Genomic DNA, 25,480 nt, shown 5'->3' on the forward strand with positions numbered 1-25,480 from the left:
TTTTGTGTTTCCTCTTTGTTCCATTATTGCAATGAACACCGCTGAGTGAAAATGAACACTTGAAAAGACAAAACATCTTTTGTCTCTTTGTCTTTTGTCTTAGGGTTGTCTTTTCATTTTTTGAGAGCGCACTTTCTGTCCATTGTTAAGATGGGTAAGGAATTAAAGTTCCTTTGTTTTAGATTATTTGTAATTTCAAAGCTTTTTTTTTTGTATGAGTGTGTATTTTTCGCGTATGTATGTGTGTATGTGTCTGTGTGTGTGTGTGTTTTTTTTTTTTCAAATAAGCAGGTCAAATGAGTTCAGCGTTGGGTGTTGGTTGTCGCTGTGAGCGGATGGCTATTCACAAACTATAAGCACAATGCTAATCTAGATAGTATGTAGTGCTGTTGGAAATATTACTTGAGAATCTTCATCTCATCCGGGAAACTACTGGCACAAGGCAAACTTGCTGGTGGTAGATACAGCCAACGCTCTGCATTATGACCTATTTGTTGATGCTCCTGGGAATATTCCTCTACTCTGTGGAAACTCGGGGCTTCAAGAATTTGAGTTCACTGTACATCCCAAACGAAAACTATGAAGAAGGTGAGCAAGCAACCATATTTCACCGGCGTTATTTTTGGAAATTCTTCTTTCAGGTAGCATTTCATGTTTCCCTTGGATGTGGGCTTTTAACGTTTGAGTAATAACCTTGACAGGCTTGTAATATACCATTTCTTCTAATTCACTGTTTAAGTATGTTTCTTTTCGAAAAGCCTAGTAACGAAAGATTTCATCCACCTTAGTCGATGGGCCAGGCCGGATATTGGTACCACCTGACATGTGACATGTCTGACATCATTTGCAACCAATTAATTACCGTTTATTTTTTTCATTAGTATATAGATATACCAACTAATAGGTGATTTTTTTTTTTTTTGGGGGGGGGGGGGGGGAGGAGGGGTTATTGCAGGAAATACCCATTCAGGGGGAAAAGTTAAGTGTGTCGTACAAAATATATCCCTTAGTGCATGCAATTTTCATACGAAATAATGTTATTCCGAGTCCGGTGTCTGAGTATTTCAAGTTTTACGATGCCAGTCTTTGGGATGAAAAACGCTTTCCTTTCAAATCAGTAAAACAAGCATTATGTAAACTACTATCACTGTTTAGGTGATGATTTCATATACTTCATCGATAGGTGCAACTTACCTTGGCTGCTTCGAGCCGTTCTGTCTGATAGCGGATTTGAATGCAAACCTATCGGAGTATAATGGGTCTATAAGTCCACGGAGCTGCGTCAATTCCTGCAAGGCATATGACCTCGTGTATGCGGCCATTCGAGGCGACGAATGCAACTGCTCCAGAATGTTCAACTGCTCTGAGCAGATCCCTTTGGATGAAGGCCTTTGTGGACAGCCATGCTCTGGAGATATTCAAACGTTTTGTGGAGGAAAACAAAGGATCAGTGTTTACAAAGGTATTTTTTTTTTTATTAGAACAATCCTTGTCTAGCGCATTCAAGGGTTAACTATACACAACAAAAGACGCGTTGTTTAGTAACCTAGTTTGCAGTCGTTTTTTATTGTTTTTGTTCATATTTTCTCTCCCACCTCCATACAAAATAAAAAGGCTATAAATCAGCTAATTCAATACAGGACGTAAAGGATTATACGGGACTGGACAGTATTTACATTTGTAATCTCTGTGCGGTCTGCTCTGAATGACCTCACGTGTGGGCGGTCATGCATCGGAAATTTACATGTTATGTTTAATGGTGGAAGTTGCAAAGTTAACTAGGGAGAATCCGTACCTGCGCAATCAACTTCAAAAGTAACACAAATATTATCATTGTCATCATCATAATCATTACCCTTCTTGTGTATCGCATAATGCATTTGGAAGGTCATCGCTATGCAGCACTTAAAGGAAATTAAAAGAAAACAGCAAAAACAATCATAATACAGAGGCAATAATAGAGTGTAGAGAATGTGTAGGTCATTGTCTGACAATCGTTATGTCACCTTTTAAACAGGTAAGTTTATAAATTGCTTGAGGGTTTTTTTTTTTTCACCCCACTTGCACGTTTAATATCATTCGGGATGTTGTTCCGTTGATTGACATGCCCAAAACTACCCTGTTGAATTGGAGGGTATCACATAATACGATACGTATACGCACTCTTGGTTTGATATTTTTATTCTTTTTTTTTTTTTTTTTTTGGGGGGGGGGGGGTATTTCTGCACTTTTCTCTTCCTCTCCAGTGTACAAATCATCGTGTAAGGAAACAATTTTATTTAGGGAATATAAAAAAAAAATAGGAAGTGGTCAATCTCATGCATTTCCCCCCCCCCCCAAAAAAAAAAAAAAAAAAAAAAAAAATTGTCGTGTGTCAGCCTGGTCAGCGTGAACAAGTGGGAGAGGGGGTTCCATGACACTTGCTCCTAGTGGGACAGTTGACTCTCATGAAATATCTGCACGCTAAGCCAAACATAAATTCTTCCCTTAAAGATTACCTTTACCCTTATCCTAATCCTCAAATCAAACTAACCTTACAAACCTATCAAAACCTAACCCTAAACCTATGTCCTCGGAGGAAAAAAAATGGAGCAATTGTCGCAGCTGCAAATATTGTGTCACCGGTATGGTAACATTAGTGGAAACCACCATGGTAAACAAATCATAGATTAAAATGGCCTCACGTAAACATTTCATTGCTAGTGACAGGAAATACGGTTTTACACTTTAGGAAAAACATCAAACTTGGTGCTCTGGCAAGTTTCATGATTTTGTCAAAGTATACAGCTTTTTTAAGAATTACGTATCACACGCATACACTATGACTTCAACATCAAACGTAGACATCAAATAGAGTAAACCAAATTGAGACAAAAGGGATGTCTATAAAATAGGAACAATTCAGTATCTTTGATATCCATATTGATACGATACAAGGTCACAACTAATGCTGTGGAAACATTACAGAACAGATGAAATATATCAGAGACAATAGGTCATTATTATGAAAGAAACCAAACTGTTCATTACACATTGATACAATGAAAAACTAGACTCGGAATTTGTCAAGACTGACAAATAAGGTGATCCGATTTTTTTTTTTTTAATCAATGATTCGAGTCCTGATAGTGTAAAGTCTCAGCTACAACATGTTAAAATATGAGAGAAATTCACCGAAGCATAAGTAAAATAGTGCTCGATAAAGAGAGTCATGTCAATTTTCACATCTAAAAAATTCCCTCCCATAGAGAAAACACGTCATAAAGAAGATAGAAAAAGAAGTACATATGACCTTTGACCCCACTTTGCACAGACAAGATGGCATCTGAGCAAAATGTGGTTATTTTATGAAATGATCCCTGTAACATGGTCTTTACGTGTGCAAAATATGGGAAAGACAGGACATGTATTTATCAAGATACAGGATGAAACATCTATGACCTCTGACCCTAATTTACATACCCAAGATGGCGTCTGATCAAGTAGTTGTTATTTTGTAAAATAATGTGACCCGCTACAACAAAATGATCCTAAAGTCGACCGAGGTCGATTATTGGAAAATTGCATGATATAATCCCCTAATCTTTCTGCTTTAAATTGATATATAACACATTTTATAAAAATAATCGGCTGCGGAGATATCGATGTTAAAAGAGAGCATGTCGAGACGCCTAGAAAATCACTGTTTCGAGAAAAGCGCCCTAAAAGTCTTCCTTTTGACGCAATCGCGATCAAGGGACACGCTAGTCAGTTTTCACCTCTAAACAATAGAAGGTAAGCCCTAGCAACCCCCGAAGAGTTCATTCAAGCACATCAGCGTCGGTGGTCTCCTCATCAACTAATCAGTGACCAGGATGTGAGAAGCGGCTGAGCATAGCGCACCCCGCCCGCACGCACCAGTCGACTGGGCAGTGTGCGAGCTTCACGCTTCGGTTAGCAGCAAGCAGCAAACTGACCAATGAGATCACTCTTGTCGTTGTTAGGGGCGGAGCCCATCTGTGGCGCTCAATCCACATTTTCGAACCAGTTTCTGCTTCGTTGAAACGCCAAAAAACATGGCTCAGAAAAACGGTATTTTTAAATCTTTCCGTCGATCATTTTGCTTCAAAATTTCGACAGATGATAGAAGACATGTTACACTCCAATAATATATCAAAATCAGAAAATCGTATGTTTTGACCAATTTTAATGCTCTGACTTCAAACTCGATTTTCACGGCTTCGACTGTGCGCGACTTTAGGACCTTTTTGTTGTAGCGGGTCACAAATGTTCGTGACATGAACTAAACATATACAAAAAATGGTGGTGATACAGTATGTTTTTCTTGAGTTATTGCACAGAAAGTTGCAGAAAGACAGAAATATTTCAATACATCGAAGATAAGCTTTAATTTCAACCAAGTTTTTAGACGTGATCCCGACAACGTATGGAAAAAACGAAGACACATTAACGATAGCCCAAATTCTCAGCTACAACATATTAAAATCTTAGAGAAATTCACCGAAGCATAAGTGAGCTAGTGCTCGATAAAGATAGTCATGTCAATTTTCATTTCTATAAAAATTGCACTCCCATAGAGATTACACGTAAACTGGTTAAATTTGACAAGGTTACCTTCAATCATTTTTTTTTCGACGTGATGTCGTCATCTAATCAAAATTGTGTAAATATATTTCTGAAAGAGCATTCCATAAGCTACAACATATTGAAATTTAGATGAAAATTGACAAAGGATAAGTGAGATACGCTTGAGTAAACTTGAAATTTGATGACGTCATTTTGAAAATTTACTTTTTTTACTTTATTAAGAAATTTGATATCTTTTATTCATTTTGTCAGCATACCCAGCCCATGAAATGACATGTACAACTCATCAGCTTTCAGAATATGTAAAGAAAATGGGGGGTCACAGTCAATCCTGACGAGTAAAATCGGATTCAAAATTGGCGGTTTTTTTGCATTGTTGCACTGTATATCGTCATTGACGCGCGCGCGGAATTTCAACTTTGATGGGCCCGTGTGACGTCATATTGAGTCGGATTGACTTGGTAGAAATGTTCCTTGACATTTCAGGCATCCGATAAGTGTGAAAAAACGGGAAATTTGTATTGCATATGAGCTGTGCGTGCGTATATGCGCGCGCGCGTACGCGTCCGTCCAATTTTTTCAATTTTTCAAAAAATGCTCCAATTGGTCTGAAACGTGTGCAAAAAAAAATTGAGCTCCATTTAAGCATACAAATATTTCAACGCGCGCGTACGCGCACGTTTTAAAAGAAAATATGAATTTTGATTATATGAGTAGAATGCGCTTGACTTGAAATATATGTGACGTAAATTTCATTGAAAATTTTCATTCCATTAAAGAGATATGATTGAGAATGTGTTTTCATATAATGACGTCATAGTGACGTCACGGTCGACTGATCACTTTGATTTTAGTTCGATTGTCGTCTTTGGGACACGATCCATATATGGTATAAGTTTGACATTCATAGGCAATGTACTTTCTGAGCTAATCCCTACACAACTTTTGCGGAGAAATAAAGAAGAAGAAGAAAAACAAAGAATCGGTACAGATACAGAAGGTGATCCGAGAGGATACTCGGATCACCTAATCAATTGAGTTATCCTAAATTGAACAGAAACGTCCATTTACAACTATTCTAAACGTCAATTTACAACTATTCCACATTTTACCGAACATGCTCGCTTCGTTGACAAAAATATTGCTGAATTATGTCTGCACATGCATATGTATTAAGAAATATGGATTGATTAACTTCCTTTATCTGTTTCTGTACATATAATGTTTTACAGCATTAGTAGAGTGCTCCGGAAGCTGTCAAGACAGAACCACCACCGGTGAGTATTTTGTCGGAGAGTGATAGTTATTATGGCTTCGTTATCAGATGTCTTGGAGTGCGTTAATTATGAAGACAAAGCACTTATCTGCAAATTATTCTATTGTTTCGAATTCAGTGGTCGTTATTAAACCAGGTATTCATCGCTGTATTAAGTTTGTTTTGTTTTGTGTGTGTGTGTGTGTTTTTTTGTTGTTTTTTTTGCAGTAAGGGAAATAACCGATAACAGATGCAGACAAGTGCATTTTCAGCACTTCATGACTTAGAGTAGCTTTGAGTTGGTTTTTGATTTCATACTGCAATATCATAGTCAAATACTGTATTATACAGTACTCCAGCAATGCGGATTAAGATTCACTGTTTACTATTGGGAGCACTAATTAAAAAAAAAAAAAAAGAAAGAAAGTGAAAATCGAATGACCACATTTAACTTGTAGTCATAGGTAGGTCACTTTTATCACGAAACATCCTACAACAACTGTACAATTCCGCAATATAGCCCAAGATATATGAAATATCTTTTTGTTTTTGCTAAATGAACAATAAATATAGACAGTTTATTCCCGAAACAATTTTATTCTAGCTAATGTTCACATTTGTAAATTAAACAATACTCAGCATTGATTACACTGATAAACATCTTTACATTGGTTGTTTCTATCCCTAACTCACATTTTAGAATAATTTTGAAGCATTTGATGGTTTTTGTTTCATCAGCAAATGTTAAATTATACAGAGCAACACTCGATCAGCAAGTCTACTTGGTTAAAAAGTGTCTAATTTGTGCCTTCCTTGGAACTGCATCAAGGCAATAAAAATATAGTATTGCTAGTTGATTCAATTTCACTTTAAACCGGTTAATTTTCTTGTGACAGATCTGACGACAGAAATCAAGATACAAAGTGACTTGATCCAAACATCTAGTCCCTCAGCAATCTTAGCCTTGACAACATCCCTTTCGAAATCGGAAAAGCCAGTCAGTATTGTCATCGAGAAGACTGGCAACCCATCTGTCATCGCACTCACCGTTGCTGTCGTATTGTTATTCGTCCTGCTTCTGCTGTTCGTGATAAGATATGAGTGGTTGAGGAGCCGGGGAAGCCTGGGTAACTCAGTCAGTAGAGGCGAGGCAGTGGGTACCGAGTGTGTCAATGTCCAAATGACTGCTCATACGTACCAGACCCTCCACGCAGCGGCTAAACTGCCTGCAGAAACGAACGCCACCCAAAGCCCAGAAAGCGTAGCGCCATCTGTGAAGGTCCTCACGCCCTGCAGACAACCAGAGGGAATCGCCAATTCCACCTTACTCTTCCAGAACGCGGATCAAGAATACGAGGAAATGCAATTTGTATCTATGGTTGATCCGGGGTGCCCAGAGTCGGAGCCCGAAGCCTATGACACCTCCTGGTGCCCACCCGATGTTGAAGACACTTATTTCACTACCTGTCCTCAATTGGAACACAGTGAAAGCACCTACAAGAATTGTGATAGTGACGTAGTGTTGTAAGCGTCTCAAACCCAGGCCGCGCAGGATATCTCGAAATGTTTGAAAAGTAAAGAACACTCACTTAATGCTCAGTTATAGGTAATATTATAAACCTGAATGAATGAATGAATGAATGAATGAATAAATGGATGAAAGTATGAATGAATGAATGAATGAATGGATGAATGAATGAATGTGTCAACCACTATTATTAGGTAATCAGAAAGTAATTAGTAATCTTGGTAATGTACACTTTTTTCCTGCTCTCGGTTCATGATCGGAGTCACAATTAGAATTAGACATTGCCATACTCTTTAAATTATGTGGTCACATGTATATAACTTCTTTTACAACCTGTCTCTTGAATTAAGTGTCTATTAAGAAAATCCTATCTCTAAGCATTTTGTAAAATATTTTGTTTTAAAGGGATCGTATAGTTTTGGGTGAGACCTAACTTTGGACGTGTAATATTATTGGTGCGATAATGAGAAACCTCTTATGGAATATGAAAGAGCATGTAATGCCAAGATATCCGAAACAGAGCAATCCTAATAAGGTGGGACCCACCTTTTATTAGGATTGTTTGTTTTACTTCGTGTTTTGGATGTCTCAGCGATTCCAAACCCGATTTTCATCAAATAAACTTTGAATTCCTCTCAGAATAGTTATCCGCTCTGAACGTTTCATAGGTGGCTGCTAAGTATCTCGCAAGATCTTTATATCTTGGTAAAAGCCAAGTCCTCATCTTTACCAATACTTTACCATCCCTTTAATAATCATAAGGATGTAAAATTAAGATCATAAAGCATTATGAGGATAATGATGAAAATATAAAGATGGTAATTGAATAACACATGAAGGAAGACTACGTTCATCTCTTCTCCCCGGCCACTTCCGGGTTTCTTTAGCTGACAACCAAAAAGAAAAAAAAAAAAAAAAGGTCCTCAGCCCATCTCTATCCGACCACTTCCGGGATTCTTCAGCTGACAAGCAAAAAACAAAAAAACAAAAACAAAACAAAAAAGGTCTTCAGAGAAAAAAAAAATAACCTTACCGCCGCCATACTTCAAGATCCCTATCTTTATATTTTAGTGCCACTTACGTGATGACACCTTATGTATTTCTTTGTATGGTGCACAAAAAAGTGTGGGGGCCCGAGCCCCCACGGCCCCCACGGCTGCGCCGGCCATGTTATGTTTACTGAATTGAATGCTCATGATATTGTGGCAATCTGTCGCTCAGAGAACGAAATGCAAAGTGCGTTGAAGTGCTTATCCTACCAATTCCCCTTATTTGAATACTCACATTTAGAACCCTAAGTGCCTTAAAGCGAATTTCCATGTAGTAAGCACGATATCGTTTGACCAAGGTCACTCCACCGAGTCTAGCACACGAATTTGAATGCACATCAAAATGAATAGGAATGAGAATTTAATGAAATCGTCAAATCTACATATCATAGCACCCAAGACGTGATAGCAACTGTCATATGGCGGATATTCAATAGGACCTGACAAAACTTTCCCTACCGGGACCTAGAAGCATCTATTCACTTTCACGAGCCCATTCTACCGTACACTTCTATGTTTACGTACTTGACAGAAAATACTTGAAAATAATAGTTAAGTGTGTATTATTGACTACTTTTAGATCAATTGGTTGTTTGGTTTCGGTTTTTATTTCATTATGTATTATTATGTTCTTACAGGAGTATTGATATTAATGCAAACAACATTTGACGTAAACTCCATATTCAAATTGCTACTACGCTCTTTTCTTAATCCTTTCTCAGCCAGAGACATTCTACAACGCTATAGTTTTATAGGATTTCTATGCCAGTCAGCATTCAGAGCATACGTGATATATAAAGTTATATTTAACCTTCAATGTACATTGTTGTATGTTTCTTCTCCAGTTTGGCACGTGCACACACTCTTTAGATGCATCAAAACATTCTGTCTAATCGTCAAAGCTCTTGGTGTTGCTGTGCGAAGAGATTATACAGAGAGTGGACCACGAAGGGTAGTCGATAATCAACATCACTGGAAAAGGCCGGGCAACATTATCATATTCACCATAATCGTATCATAGTTTGATGTAGATATAACTATGGTCATTAACATAATTATGTGACCCTGCACCACAAAACAAACAAAAAGTCGACAGACATGATTTTTTTTATTTGAGACCATATTCTGAAAGAGCAGACTTTAAGCTTTAAAATGATGTATAACTCAAATCAAATGGACTCTCCTAACCTATGTAAATATTGGAAAGAAAGCACACACTCAGGAGAAGTGTGAACTGAGAAAAGAGGCTCTGAAGTACAGTGTCTATTCAAGAGCTTAATCTTTACCAAACCGTGCTGGCTGTGCGATGAATGGGACAAAAAACAGGAAGTAAACCACCCGAGTAACAACAATGAAGGGATTATCAGATTAAAATGAAATTAAGCACGCCTCATTAACACATTCTGTTCATAATTAATGCCAATTTTCAAAACAGTAGCACTATCCTTTCAAAAGTTATTAGAGTTGAAAGTGAAGAGTGTGTTCAAGGTTTTTCAGAAATGAAAAAGGGACTCTAAAGACACACATAATCACACTATTCTACCAAAAATGTTAGAGATAAACTGCTAAAAAACACACTTTCCCGCCCGGTTTAAAACCCCAAATTTTAGCATAATGTATAGGAAGACCCGCTCTTTCAGAAAATATGAATAAGTCAAGATCCGTTGGGTTGACCCATTTCACTTATTTTCAGTCCTCACGCAAATTCAGTATGTGCGACTTTTTGTTCGTTTTGTGATGCACGATCACATATTTACCTAATACAGACCTATGAATTTTCGCATTGCCGAAACTTACAACAATGACTTTGAATAATCAGAGAAGATAACATTGATTGACGTTAACAATGAGATTTGATAATCAATGTCATTGAATGGTATGATATTGTTTGTAATCACTTTCTAGATAATAAGGAATAAGCGATGTAGACATTGGAAGCGAAAGATGTGGAACTTTTCTTTTTACAACGTTGATTGCAAGTTTGTAATCCTTAGTACGTATTTCTCTTTATGTCATATGTTTTATCAACATTATACATAGTGATCAAGATTCTGTGCATGAATGATACTGTCAATAAATCAACATATGGATGGATATTAGAGCAGAGAGTGTTGTTGGTCGTTATCATTATCTCGTCACACACGAATGAATACGTAACATATCAATGTGTATTCGTATTTCGAAGTCAAATGCATTGCAAGATTCAAAAAGATTTCAAGCACAAAATGTCTCCCAAAGAGTGTTTCTGTTTTCGAGTGAACATGTATTGCAATATTTTAGTCTGAAATCGAAAGCATGTGCACATGTTTTGCGACAAAAAACAAACAAACATATATATATATATATAATATATATATATTTATATATATATATATATGTCTATAATTTTGATTTTGCTACAAGCATATGAAGAGTTTGTTTGCAAAAACCGATAAGTCCATTTTTGAAGATTTTGAAGTACGGTCTCTGTCATAAAGTACAAAATAATACCTTTTAAATGATATATTGGTCACTACATATAAAGGTACTTTTTTGAAGTTATGGTCAAAAGAAGCAAAAATTTTCTTATTATTCTCTTTATTTTTCTTGACCTTTAATCGCAAATATCTCCATTTGACAAATATGGACTTAAAGGTTTTTGCAAACAAACTCTTCATATTATGTTACCTAACTTCATTTTGGTAAAACTGAAGGGAGCAAAACATTTCTTCATAAATGCTACATTACTCTTTCTTTGTTACCCCTTTGCGTCGGGCTTACTTTGATATTGACTTTAGAAACTATTTTGTTGGCGCTATGCAAAAATATAAATGATCCTGCTAATAATATGATAATCTTGTGTTTATTTCCCAAAGTAGACGCCCTCACAAAAGTTACTCTGCAAAAAGATACCTGGATACACTGGACCTACTGTGTATACCTGTCAAGAAATCCTTTCGAAATATGTTACCAATATGCATGGCGTTTTATCATGAGTGCATTTCCTTCCGTCAGAAAAATTATTCAGAAATGGGAAGGATTTAAGGATGAGCTGCATATCAATGTCTTGAAAATGATAGTGATCTTGATATTCATTTATTTTTTATTTTTTATTTATTTTGCATGTTAAATTATCGAATGATTGTTTCTTGATCATTGGACCGAAGATTTGTGATGAATTGTATTCGGAACCCTATTGACTGCGGGCTTAATTGTTTTGATCCAGTTGAACTTTTTTTTTTTCACTTTTCTTGGCTCGAATCCTTCCTTTCAAAGGATAGTATATTGTGGCATCATTATATCCAATATTGTGTCCTGAGTTGAGGCCGTGTCCAGCTAACGCCGAACACAGGACAGGGATTTCGGATAGAATGTATTACCAAACGCGGTCCAATGATTAAGAAACAAGCAGGCAGTGCGAAAAAACAAAACAAAAAGTGTAACCACTTGACCTGAAGGAGTCCACAGGAGTGGGCAAAAGCTAGCCAGACAATTACTAAACATTGGTTGAAGCCTGGAATACCTATGTTGTATGATCTAAAAAAAAAACTGATGAAAGTTTTCTGCTCATAGGAGTAGGTTTGTCTTAAAAAGAAGCGATGAAAATTGAAATAGAAAAAAGAGCACATTGACGAATATATATTTTTTTCTCTTTTTTCGGGGGGGGGGGGTACGATTAGTGTTTGGAAACCTTTTTTTTCAAAAGTTCAAATATTAATCCAAGGTACCACTATGCTCGCTTTGTTCCGGGTATTTCTTGTAGGTGAAAAAGAACGCAACTACCTCATAACATACGTAACCACCCCATAATATGGGGTGTTACGTATGTTATGAGGTGGCTGCGTGTAATATGTATACGCATATATTATATACGTCTACATTCTATGATACCAAATGATCTGTAACAGATGACATACGCTTTACTCTTATTGCACTGTCCCTTTAAACGTAGCACTGAAAGTAAAGGCATTGTAGCTATAAGGTGAATAGTAACCGTATTCGTAGCTTCGCTTACATCTGCATAAATCATGTTTTCCATATTCAACCATTGTATGCAGTATGAATTGAAAGTAATTGTGACCGTACACCACAACACGAACAAAAAGTCGCGCCCCTTGATTTTAAGTGAGGACTCAAAAAAGGTAAAACGGGTCAACCAAGTCAACATTAAGTTTTTCATTTTTTTTTTCTGAAAGAGCTACCCTTCTTTTGCAGGATTGTTAAGTTTGGGATCATGAAATAAATGGCCAAGTGCATTTTCGGCAGTTTTTCTACAACCCTTTTTTGCTGAGTGCTGAGATCAGGTATGTCTTAGAGGCCCCTTTTCATTTCTTGATAATCCTTTGCACACTTTTTACTTTGAAGTCTGATAACTTTTGAAGGGATAAGGCTATTGCTTTGAAAGTTGACAATAACCATGGACAGAATATGTTAATAGAGCATACGCTTTATATTTCAACTTAATCTGATTATCCCTTCATTGTTGTTGCTCCAGTGGTTTACACCCTGTTTTGGGTCCCATTCATCCCACAGCTAGCACGGTTTGGTAAAGATTAAGCTCTTGAATAGACAGATAGACCCTGTACTTCAGAGCCTTTTTTCTCGGTTCACACTTTTCCAGAGTGTGTGCTTTCTTTCCCATGTTTAGAGAGGTTAGGAGAGTCCATTTCAATTGAGCTATACATCGTTGTAAAGCTTAGAGTCTGCTCTTTCAGAATCTGCCCTGAACTGAAAACCCATGTCTGGCGACTCTTTGTTGGTTTTGTGATGCAGGGTCACAATAACTTGGTATAATAGAGTATTGTCGATACTTTACAATAGGTTATTCAGTTTATAATTTGAAACACAATCAGTACGAGAATACGCTATTGAAAAGTCCACATTAGTGCGACGTTTCCACCGTGTGTTGTTTAGAGCAGTGAAACTGCAGTCTTTATTAATGTAAGTTTGAAGGAACAAAAGACGGATGTAGAGCATATTGCGAAAGGGTGAGACGGCAAGGGGGAATATGAAGATGAGCGGGAAAGGAGGAAGAGATTGAGAGAGAAGGTGGTGAACTGTTATTTAATTGTTTTAGGTCCATGTTTTAACTGTGAAAAATCTAATGATTTGTAACATAAAAATACCTTAAAAGAAAACTTGTAGATTATTAAAAAAAAAAACAAAAACACCAAAACCCAAACACAGAAATTGTCGGTTTTAATAGACAAGATCTTTCTTTTGGTCATTGCATCCGAAACTACATGTACACGTTGTAAACTAACAAAGCTATTTTTTTGTTTGGGCACGTCTTGATACACTTTCTGTAGGCTAATTATTCCTCTCTGGTGTAAAAGTGTGCAATCTTTTTCTTTATTAGTTATGTCATTGATTAGTTTGTGACATAGTGAATTATTTATCCTGTTGCAAACTAAAAAAAAAAATTGTGAGCATTATACTATGAAGAGACATGTACGACATAAGATATCACTAATCAAACATAGATGTATATCTACGTCCCATATTCAATTCAATTCAATTCAATTCAATTCAATTCAATTCAATTCAATTCAATTCAAAGTTTATTTCATTTTTCGACAAAACATATATTTCACTTCCTTTGATAACAGAGAATAAGGTGAATAGAACATAGAGAAATAAAAAAGACTGTACAACAATTGATGACCTATAGTAATCATACATTGTATAGTAAAAAAGAAACAGAAGTGATCAAAGCGCCGTTGCTTAAGTGCGAAAAATGGAGGAACCCACTAAAAGACAGAGCTTGAAGTATGTGGGCCCCTCTGGAAAAGAACGTCGATGGAAAGATAAATTGAATCATCGTAGATACAAAAAGTAACAAAGTGGAAGAAGTCTGGAAGCCCACTGAAAATTAGATTAACAGATAAATACACTTCCATAGACGCGAACAAACATGAAACAGGACTAGTCAACAAGACAACTACTGAAGAAAAGTTTGTACAGTACAAAACGGGATGGACAAGACTGACAAACTGAAGACAAAATAGCAGACAAGAACGCACAACAGAAACAGAAACAGAACAACAGAAACAGCGATGCCAAGAGAAACAGAATTTATCAAAGAATTAGAACCGTATGCATTTTTGTTTCTGTTGTCGCTGTTGATTACCAAATTCATGAATGAAACAGATTTATTGAAAGGTTTATTTATTCATATCACATCTCGCAGCCCAAGGGCTAAATTGCGTATAATATTACATAAAATATATAAATACAAATTCAAAAATTCAGACAGTACAGAATGAATAAGCATTTACAAGTGTGATAGAAATGAGTGGGAAAATATCATAACTACACAAATCATTAAGTTGAGCATTATCCGAATATATCATGCAAGATAAGAACCTATTTCCACATTTGTCAAAACAAGCAGAACTATATTAGAAAATACTGTGACGAATGGTTTGCCTCTACTCCAATAAAACTACAAAACACCATACACAAGACATCAGGTTTGCATGACTGATAATAACCAAAAATAAGATATTTAGAAATGTGATTGCACAACCCCAATGCAATTATGTCAACTGTTTTTATATTTCGTAACCAAATTTCATTCTAATGGCTAGATTATCACATGAAGCATAATAACCCTATAGCACTCTCTTGGAAATAAAGAGAGGGTGTAAATGATGTCCTTCTATGATCATTTCAGGGATTACCTCTTTGTGCTGCGTTGTACAAAGAAGAAATATGGATACACACATCAGCTGGAAGTGTAAAAAAAAAAAAAGAATCAATAACAGGAATGGTATACATAATCAAATAACGAAAAATCGGAAGAACAACCCGAGGGGACAATATCAATGGCTCAGTATGAGCGTGGAGATGCCGTAGAGTGGAAACGCTGGCCGGACTCTGTCTGATAAACTCGAAAATCCCCATATGGGGGCGCGGAGGCATAGCGAATTTTATAAGACACCCGACTCCCAAGGGGAGGACCCGAGTTTGATTCCTGCCCAGTGCTTACACCCTTGCACCAAGGAGGTTTTATACATGGAGTTCCAACTGGCTGTAATTATTCAAACAGTTGTCAGATTTCTATTGATGTACAAAAGAATTCCACAGGTGCACTTGTGCCTTTGATAATCGATGTTCGACGCCGCCGTCTTGCTGAGCAATCTGAAGATTTATTTTGAACGTTATCATAATGTTGGCCATATTTTGCCTATGTATTCATTAAATGAAACGACATTTCCTTAATAATAAAGCATGTAAAACAAAAGTCAATTCCCTCCAGAAATTTTGACAAAAGTGTAAATCAGAGCTGTATCAGGTGAAAATGTTTACAACTGTGCCATCCTGGAAAGCTGATTTTATCACTTTTCGGCTTAATTTCCCCAATTAAAAGTAATATGGAATAATCTTCAAGTATAATTCTTTACTATATCAGATTAGTGCCCACATATGCCCAGTCGAGTAATTTTCAGCTTTATTTCAGCATTTTTTGCTCAATTTCTGTTCGCGCATCCTCGTGTCTGTACCACCTACCTTTTACTAAGAAGGGGTAGCGAAAAGAAATTACCATCACAAAAGGCCCATTTACACTTGCTTGGAAAAATCGGGATTTTTCTAAAATCGCGACATTTGGGTGCAAGTTGCTAAGCAACTACACCCAAACGCCCTTGAAACATCGCCAGAAAAATCGCCAGCCGGAGTGCGATTTTTTGAAACATCGCGATGTTTGAGGCGAAGTTAGCGAGTGTAAACCCAAGCTGCAGAAATATACATAAATAAAAAAAAAAAAAAAGCTGCAGAAATATCGCGATTTTTCATCACGTGACTTTCGGTATCGGATTGCACCGGGAGTTTACGCGCGCTCCCGATCCCTCTTTGGAACGTGTAGAGAGTACGTCGGTTGCCTGAGTACTAGTACACTGTACAGTGTACACTAAACGGCCGATCCTCGATCGGCTCGTGGTCTCTCACCTCCCTTTCCCTGATGAAACTAGTATGTGAAAACTAGTAGCAAACCTGAAGTTTTCCAACCACGTATCATCACCCCATGATGACTTAACAAAATAATGTTCTCCCAGAAATGCGTTGATTGTGGGAGTACCCATACTGCTCTCGGTATACGTTGTTTGTGAATACAGGAGTACGTAACAAGTGTCGGTTTAACAATGGCGAGTTCTTGCTGTGGCCTGATAAAATACAAGTCCTAACTTCCAAGTCCTACTTCTCACTTTCGTCATATCGGCGAAATTTCATGATCCTCCTGAATGCTGCTTTTATCAACTTTTCCATACTTAGATGAAGTTTTACACACTTACTAAACGTATGTGATACGTATGTGTTTTACCGCAAGTAAACACTCTCGAGAGACACAATTTATGTGTGCATTGTACTGATAAAAAGCCCTGGCTCAGCGTTCCAACCAGCTAGCTGTGAACAAAATATATTGCACCGCAGTGGAAACGAACAGAATAGCGCACGCTTTCACTCAGGTACCGTGTTGAAAAGAGGTCAATTACACATGCGCACAACCGACCCAAAAATCGCGATGTTTCGTGAAGCTCAAACTTCGCATGCTTTTGCGCAAGTGTAAACGGTGGTACCAAAATATCGCGATTTTAAAAATCGCGATGTTACTAAGTGTACTTGAAAGTGGCTGGTGATTATGCAATGAGACACTAGTCAATTGTCTTCTTATCTGTGAGGGAGCTTCAGTTTAGCACATACTTGAAATATTTTTGTGGTGGCATCAAACATGAGATCACAGGGAATAAAACTGTTGTTACTCCATGTATAAAATCTCCTTGCTTGGACAAGATGTTTTTGCCCACTATGTCCTTCTTCACTGTAAAAACATCGGTGTTAGATTTAACACCACGGGTGTTAAATCTAACACCGATCAAACTTCAATAAAGGACCACACCCACAGGTGTTGAAAATGCACTGTGATGGTGTTGAAAAGTGTTCACCTGACACTTCGTGGTGTTATTTTGACACTGTACTGGTGTTAATTCAAAAATGACACCACATGGTGTTGACTTGATATTTGTTGGTGTTAATATCAATGGTTTAACACCCGTCCAGCTTCAATAAGAGACCACACCAGCTGATGTTACTTTGATGTAAATTTATTTTCAAAATCTAGTATTCTAATGTAAAATTCTTGATCGTCTTGTTTAAATTAAAAATCAACAAGAAGTGCAGTTACTAAGAAACTCTTCAAAAAACAGTTTAAAATTCGGAAATGACACCCGGAGGTGTTAATGTAACACCATAAATGAGCACCGAAAATTTGACACCAGGTCGGTGTTCACTATTTAACACCGGACTTTTTGCAGTGTTGACCCAGGTGTATAAGGTACCTGGCGACGGTGGGGTAATAATAATGGCAGGGCCCTCCGGTTTAGAGCAGTTGGCAACACTGTAGAGGCTACCGTGGATAAATAATAATAATGATGATAATAATAATAATGATAATGATAATGATAATAATAATAATAATAATAATAATAATAATAATAATAATAATAATAATATCTCATCATCATCATCATCATCATCATCATCATCATCATCATCATCATCATCATTATCAAGATTCAAGATTCAAGATTCAATCATTTATTGTCTGATTTTAAAAAAAATACAGAAAATCTTCCTCCACTGGCAAGATAACAGAGCATAACATGACAAGAATAACAAACAGATCACATATAAATGCACATGCACATATAGATACATGATAATCAACTAACAATTTGACACATCACCAAATAGTACATTGTAACTAATTAGACTGAAATACTAGTGAAATGAAAAGGTATGTTTGAGACTATAACAATAAGATATTAAAATATACTATTGATGCATTGAATCTTTCCAACATGCTGACGTCTGACTATGGCAAATATATATAAAAAATGCAAAGTCATAAATACAAAATTGCACAGGCCATAATATGTTGTTGGGAGTGAAACATGTGTGATGTACACAGTGTACATTATACAGAACCCAGGGATCACGTGTCACATGTGTGCCCAAGAAGAGTAGGAATAAGAAGAAAAGAGTAGAAGTGGAAGGGATGGAAAGAGTTCCAGAGAACAGCTGCCTCTTTGGGCACACATTGTAATACAGTGTTGTTACGCAAATATGCATGCACACGTATGCGAAAACATTCCGTGGTCATTCCAATAAAATAGCATAGCAGAGTGCAACAATGAATGCTGCATAATGCAAAAGTAAATCACAGTCCATGTGTGCCCTGGAAGCAAAATAGAAAAGATAGAGGGAAGGGAGCAGAAGATAGACGGGAGGGGGAGGAATTTCCAGGAAAAGCTGCCTCTGTGGGCACACATACAATGTGATATGCCTTACATAAATACATATATCAAGATTCCAATTAGTCAATTCACAAAGGGCTGTAAGTAACTTGCGTAATGAGACATCTCTATAAAAGCACATAGAATTGCACACTTATACATACACATATACACGGGTGAGCTGTCTTGGAAACCTGTCAATACAACAGTGTTGTCCTATAATAATAATAATAATATTGCATTACTTGCACTCAATAAGTGCCCAGAAAAAGCATAAACCATGAAGAAAAGAGCACAGGATCCGAGGGAAAGAAGAGAAATGGGAAAAGGGAAGAAAGGAGTAGTCCTCTCAAGAGAGATGTTTATCAAAACTCACAAAGAATGCAGCATACAGTGTACATGCAGTTGAAATGCATGAATGAATAACATTCTAATGTCATTCACGAAACAGCCTTATAATTCAACAATGAAAAACAGTAATAAGGCACAATCGCCATATACATGTATTACACTGCATGTGCGCCCACTAGTAGGAACCAAGAGAGGAAAGAGAGAGAAAGAGAGAGAGAGAGAGGAATACAGAAGATAGAGGAAAAAGGTTGAGAGCTTCCGTAGAACTACACGTGCGGGCACACATGCAACATAATTATCATAAAAGGCATTTGTACAATATAGATACCGGATTATAACAAACTTTCCATATTAAATCCAAATCTATCAAAACAAATGAGCTACTGGAATCAACAAAACAGAATATTGAACGAGAACCAGTACACCTCATTAGTGGTTTCACAAACAATCAACCGAACAGGTTAAAATCATTTAACCATGCAATTAACAATATCACCAGCATAGAAAAGGAATACCAGAATAACAAGGAAAGCTAAGGAACCAGAGTCACACAAGTACCCGAGAACAACAGAATTTGTAGAGTAGAGTAAGAGGAATCAGGAAAGGAAGTACTGATAGAGAGAAGAATTAGCAGGAACTAGAAAGTACCGGGTACATGCAAAGACACATAATGTCCTTTACCGTTTAACAGAACCATTGAAGATGTGAATAGCATTCGGAACAAAAGACTGTCTGAATCTAGAACGAATGCCTGACCGGTTATACTTAAATAGATGATTAAGGGGATGTGAGAAATCATGCATGATTCTTTGAAGCTTGGACCAAACTTGCTTCTCATACAGTTCAGTAACCGTAGGTAAGTCTGTGTGAGTTATTATTATTATTATTTTTATTATTGTTAGTAGTAGTAGTAGTAGTAGTAGTAGTAGTAGTAGTAGTAGTAGTAGTAGTAGTAGTAGTAGTAGTAGTAGTACATGTAGTATAGTAGTGGTATTCAACGAATCGTGTACTGCCAGCTTTGAAAATTATCTCTATGTAAGTAAAACACATAACTGAAGAATTTCGATGAGCTTATGCTTTGATGCACATGATCATTCGCTGGCACGTAGTCAAACGCAAATGGCAGTACGGTGGAATGTAACTGGTCTGAAAATCACTTGGAAAGCAGCGAGCGGATGAAAAAGAAAGAGATAATAAACAATGGTTACAATATTTTACAGCAAACAAGATAATCATCACATGTGGAACTTTTCAAATGTTTAGCTGACTGCCGTGTAACGCACTCTGATTGTAACAGTTGTTGAGTTGTAGTAGCTGTTTATATTTCCCTATTATTAATGTATGCAATACAAAAAAAAAAAAGATGCACACAATATGCCATCAAGTCAAATGTACAATATATGAAGAGTTTGTTTGCAAAAACCGATAAGTCCATATTTGTCAAATGGAGATATTTGCGATTAAAGGTCAAGAAAAATAAAGAGAATAATTAGATTTTTTTTCTTTTGATCATAACTTCAAAAATATACCTTTATATGTAGTGACCAATATATCATTTAAAAGGTATTATTTTGTAATTTATGACAGAGACCGTACTTCAAAATCTTCAAAAATGGACTTATCGGTTTTTGCAAACAAACTCTTCATATATATATATATATATATATATATATATATATATATATATACACACACTATATATATGTATTATATATATATATATATATATATATATTATATATATATATATATATATATATATATATATATATATATATATGATATATACATGTGTGTATTTAAGAATAAACAAGTACAAACATGAAAAATACAATGAAAGAAAAGAAAAGGTAAAGAGAAAGAAAGCAAAACACATGAAAAGTCTCGAAAAAGTAATTGAAGTAAACTGCCAATAGAGACAGCTAAGCTTATGGCTAATTACAACATACATCAGGGGCGTCACCAGCTTTTTTTCAAGGGGGGTGCGTTTTAACAGTAAATGTAAACTGTGAGATTTTTTTTTTTATTTGATTTATTGGCTCCTGTGTCATCATGTACATTTACACATACTCCATATACATGTGATTGTATACATACATGAATCTTTCGCTATGAAGGACTATACGGGGGTACATTATGTGACGGTGTGAGATCCTCGGCGATGATCCATTTCGCTCCTTCAGTGAGGAGGGTGTGGGAGGGGGATTCCCCCTCCCACCGTAGGAAATTTTTGTGAAAACAAGAGTGTAAAAGTCGCGTTTATAGAGCATAGTGAAAATAAAAATACTATGGAGGACTATTGCGGGGGTTCATTATGTGACGGTGTGAGATCCTCGGCGAGGGAGCGAAGCAACCGAACGGGAGAGGGTGTAGGAAGGGGATACCCTTCCCTTGCACGGAGGGACTTTTTGTAAAAAGAAAAAAAAAAAAGGAGAATTGCATAGCAATTGAATGCGAGCTTGAAAGTTTTAATATTTTACAATCCCAAACTGCGGTTTGTAGCTATAATTATTTTTTTCGCTTTGGAAATGAAGGGGGGCGCACCGGGCGCAACTGCTGGCAATTACTTGCAGCAACATGAGGATAATGGCATAACGATTAAATGCGAGCGAGCGGAGCGAGTGAGCTTGAAAATTTTGACATTTTACAGTCCAAAAACTGCCGTTTTTAGCTCTATTTTTTTCGCTTTGGAGATTAAAGAGAGGGGGGGGGGGGGTTGGCGCAACGGGCGCAACTGCTGGCAATTACTGGCAGCAACGTGGAGAATGGCACAACGATTAAATGCGAGCGATCGAAGCGAGCGAGCTCGAAAATTTTGGCATTTCACAGTTAAAAGAAATGCCGTTTTTAACTTCATCTTTTCGCTTTGAAAATTAAGGGGGGAGGGGGGAGCGCACCGGGCGCAACTGCTGGCAATTACTGGCAGTATAACATCAGGAGAATGGCAAAGCGATTAAATGCGGGCGAGCTTGAAAATGTTGACATTAATTTTGACAGTAAAAAAATTACCGTTTGAAGCTATATTTTTTCGCTTTGGAAATTAAGCAGGGCGCACCGAGCGCAACTGCTAGCAATTACTGGCAACAACATCAGGAGAATGGGATAACGATTAAATGCGAGCGAGCAGAGCGAGCGACCTTGAAAATTTTGACATTTTACAGTAAAGAAAAACAACTTCCGTTTGTAGCTATATTTCTTCTCTTTGGAAATTAAGGGGGCGCACAGGGCGCAACTGCTGGCAATTACTGGCAGTAGCATCAGGAGAATGGCATAACAATTAAATGCGAGCGAGCTAAACGAGTGAGCTTGAAAATTTGACACATTAAAAAAAACTGCCGTTGTAGCTATAATTTTTCGTTTTCGAAATTAAGGGGGGGGGGGGGGGCGCACCGGGCACAACTGCTGGCAATTACTGGCAGCAACATCAGAATGGCATAACGATTATACCGTCTGTATCACTTCAGTCAATCAATTTTCCTTACAACGTTTTTGTTACCCCAAGGTTCCACAATTATGTTTTCTCAATTTACTTTGTTTTGATTATGCAACCTTATTCTATGTTACCAAAGAAAGTGAAATGCTTATGTTCTTTCGAAAAATGAAATAAAGTTTGAATTGAATTGAATTGATTAAAATGTGAGCGAGTGGAGCGAGCGAGCTTGAAAATTTTGACATTTTACAGTCTAAAAACTGCCGTTTGTAACTACTTAAGTATTCCTTTTCGCTTTGAAAATATTAAGGGGGGGGGGGGGCGCACCGGGTGCAACTGCTGGCAATTGAATACTGGCAGCAACATCAGGAGAATGGCACAGCGATTAAATACGAGCGAGCGGAGCGAGCGAGCGTGACAATTTTGACATTTTACAGTCCCAAAACTGCCGTTTGTAGCTATATCTTTTTTCGCTTTGGAAATTAAGGGGTGGGGGAGGGGGGGGGGGGGGCGGTGCGCCACTGGTAGTCAAGGATGTCGGTTTATGTTCATGATTGGGGGAGGTATGACCAGCGAGGGGGCGTCAAAGTGACCAAGCGGGGGAAGGATGTCCAAAATCTGCACTTTAGAGCATCCCCTAATTGTTTGTGCTTGTGTGTGTGTGTGTGTGTGTGTGTGTTATACATGGAAAATTTGGGAAATAGCCAACGTCAAGTCTTATTATTGGCAATGCAAGGCATTTTAATATAGACTATAGTATGTAAAGCAACACTCAGTGATCTAGCTTTGATATAACGAAGTGTAAGGTACAGAGGTGTACATTTGAATCTACATTGCACCGACTCTTTGCCGTTCGGATGTTCTGAGTATACTGCTCCATCCTGCTTATCATTCAGAATGCCAACCAGGAATCACGCTGAATCACAATATTTTGTCAGCTCCGGGCTTTTTGAACGATGTTTCACACTATTGACATGAATGATGCCTCGTTAATTATGGTTAAAAGAAATCTTAGAGGAAAAAAAATAATGTCTTGCTCACCCTTTCATGTCAATTTCAAAAGCAGTTTACTAACCCTTGAATTACCATTTTGATATTTTTTTTTTTTTAACCTGCGGATGCGGGGGGGGGGGGGGGGGGCACGTGCTCCCCCCCCCCCCAGTTACCCCACTGATTGGAGACCTATAACGGGGGAGGGTGTGGATGTGCGGGGAATCTCCCTCCCATGCGACGGGGCTTTTGCATTTTCTGAATTGATAATCCCTTGCACAATGAATTAAATATACCTTACGTATACAGTACGGTCGATAGATAGTAAACACTGTATTGTATAGCATCAGTGCTGCCAGAGCCGGGGTGCGATTGTTTTTGTTTTTGTTTCTGTTTCTGTTTCTGTTTTGCTTTTGTTTTGTTTTGTTTTGTATTTTTTTCCTCCTGGTGCAAAAAAAAAAAAAAAAATTAAAGATTAAAATAAAAAAAAAGAAAAATTATTTAGCGTCCGGCGTTGAGGTCGCTCGCAGACTGAAGCGTTTTTTTTTGTTTTGTTTTGTGGGTTTTTTTTTAAGGTTCTGAAGGGGGGTGCGTTCGCACCCAGCGCACCCCCCCCCCCCCCCCTGGTGACGCCCATGTACATCCTAGATGACAGTACAATGAAATTGTGTCTACTTGTTGTAATTATCATTCAAATGCTATTAACACTGTCTGCCCTGTAATAAACTGTGATTGAAACCATAACCCATCATTACCATAACAATTGCCCAAGGAGACTACGAGAATCATTTCTCTTTCGAGCATCCATTGTTGACCCTGTATAGACCGATTCTGTGGCGCGCTATCTGTATTTTTGGCAAGGGCAGCGCCATTACTGCGGTGTCTCAGCCGACCCCCCCCCCCCCTCCACTCTCCCCACCCTTCTCACGCGCACGGAATGAAAAACTGATGCATGGTTGTTTTAGCCAATGGGCATCTCGTGCTGAGTGCGCGAATGCTTGCTTAATGCGCGAACCTTTGTTACAAGTGCGCAATAAACATGTTGCCCGTAGGGTGAGGGAGAGGAGGGGGGTCGGCTGGGGCACCGCAAAATGAGCTTATGGCTGCGCCCAGTGCCACAAATTGTCTGCTGCCCTCAACGAACCCGAATCGGTCTATACGACGGTAGGCCTATCCTGATGCTATTTTTGCACCTTTTTTTTTATTTTAGTCATATTCACATGCATGTCTAATTCCGATTTATATGTTGTATATTTTGTTGAATAGAATGGAAATAATGACTGGAATGGCTCTTAAAATAACAGGCATTTACTCTGTATATCATAACTGACAGTTCATAATGCTATTTTTGTACTTTTTGCATTTAAGTTAAATTCAAATGCCCTTGTCGCTCCTGGAATGTCTAAAATCTACTGAGTTTTGTGAAAGATAAAGATGTTAACATTGGGCCAAATTTCGGGTCCAAAATTGATAATTTTCAAGAAGAAATTCTAGACTTTTGAACTATTCAAGTTCAAGTTCAAGTTTGCATAACATTTATTTTCCATCTTTTTTTCATGTAGGAAATCACATGCATGAAATTATTGTACAGGAAGGCAGAACCTCAAAAAAGCAAAGCTTGTGGTGAGCTGTCTTACAAAAATACATTACATCACAAACACAAGCACAAAAAACAAACAAACAAACAAACAATTCAAAACTATTGAAAATAATCGATAGGAATTATCAAGTAAATGTTTATAACTTCCTTTAGAATAATGCGATGTTGTAATTGGTTTTAGCAGACATTTTTTTTTTTTGCATGTAAAAGGTGATTATGGTGAAGACAATTCATATACACTATAATCATGCCTATCTGCCTATGCGAATGAGAAAAGTCGCTGTTTTAATGAAGTGCCTATATAACAGCCTAATGCCAATATCAATCATCTACCGTCATTTTGATTTAATCGAACTTTATATCAATCATTCAAAAAATACATGTCAGTTGAATGAATTGTTTACATAAACTTGAAC

The 25,480-nt window shown here is 37.3% G+C and overlaps 2 protein-coding genes across 2 annotated transcripts in view; both read left to right on the top strand.

Annotated features, from left to right (window-relative positions):
• Nucleotides 1–482: 482 nt before the first annotated feature.
• LOC140234153 (uncharacterized) overlaps nt 483–25,480 on the top strand; it is a 49,958-nt gene continuing 24,960 nt past the window's right edge. Inside the window, exons 1-2 of the mRNA XM_072314228.1 lie at nt 483–588; nt 1,184–1,462. Of these exons, the coding sequence (XP_072170329.1) occupies nt 483–588; nt 1,184–1,462 (385 nt within the window). The remainder of the gene's footprint in view (nt 589–1,183; nt 1,463–25,480) is intronic.
• Nucleotides 2,000–7,370, top strand: LOC140234386 (uncharacterized). The gene is made up of 2 exons (XM_072314436.1): nt 2,000–2,017; nt 6,696–7,370. The coding sequence occupies exons 1-2, from the start codon at nt 2,000–2,002 to the stop codon at nt 7,368–7,370; spliced, it is 693 nt and encodes a 230-aa protein (XP_072170537.1).

Source organism: Diadema setosum, chromosome 10, assembly GCF_964275005.1.
Source record: "Diadema setosum chromosome 10, eeDiaSeto1, whole genome shotgun sequence".
In the NCBI taxonomy this organism is placed as follows: Eukaryota; Metazoa; Echinodermata; class Echinoidea; order Diadematoida; family Diadematidae; genus Diadema; species Diadema setosum.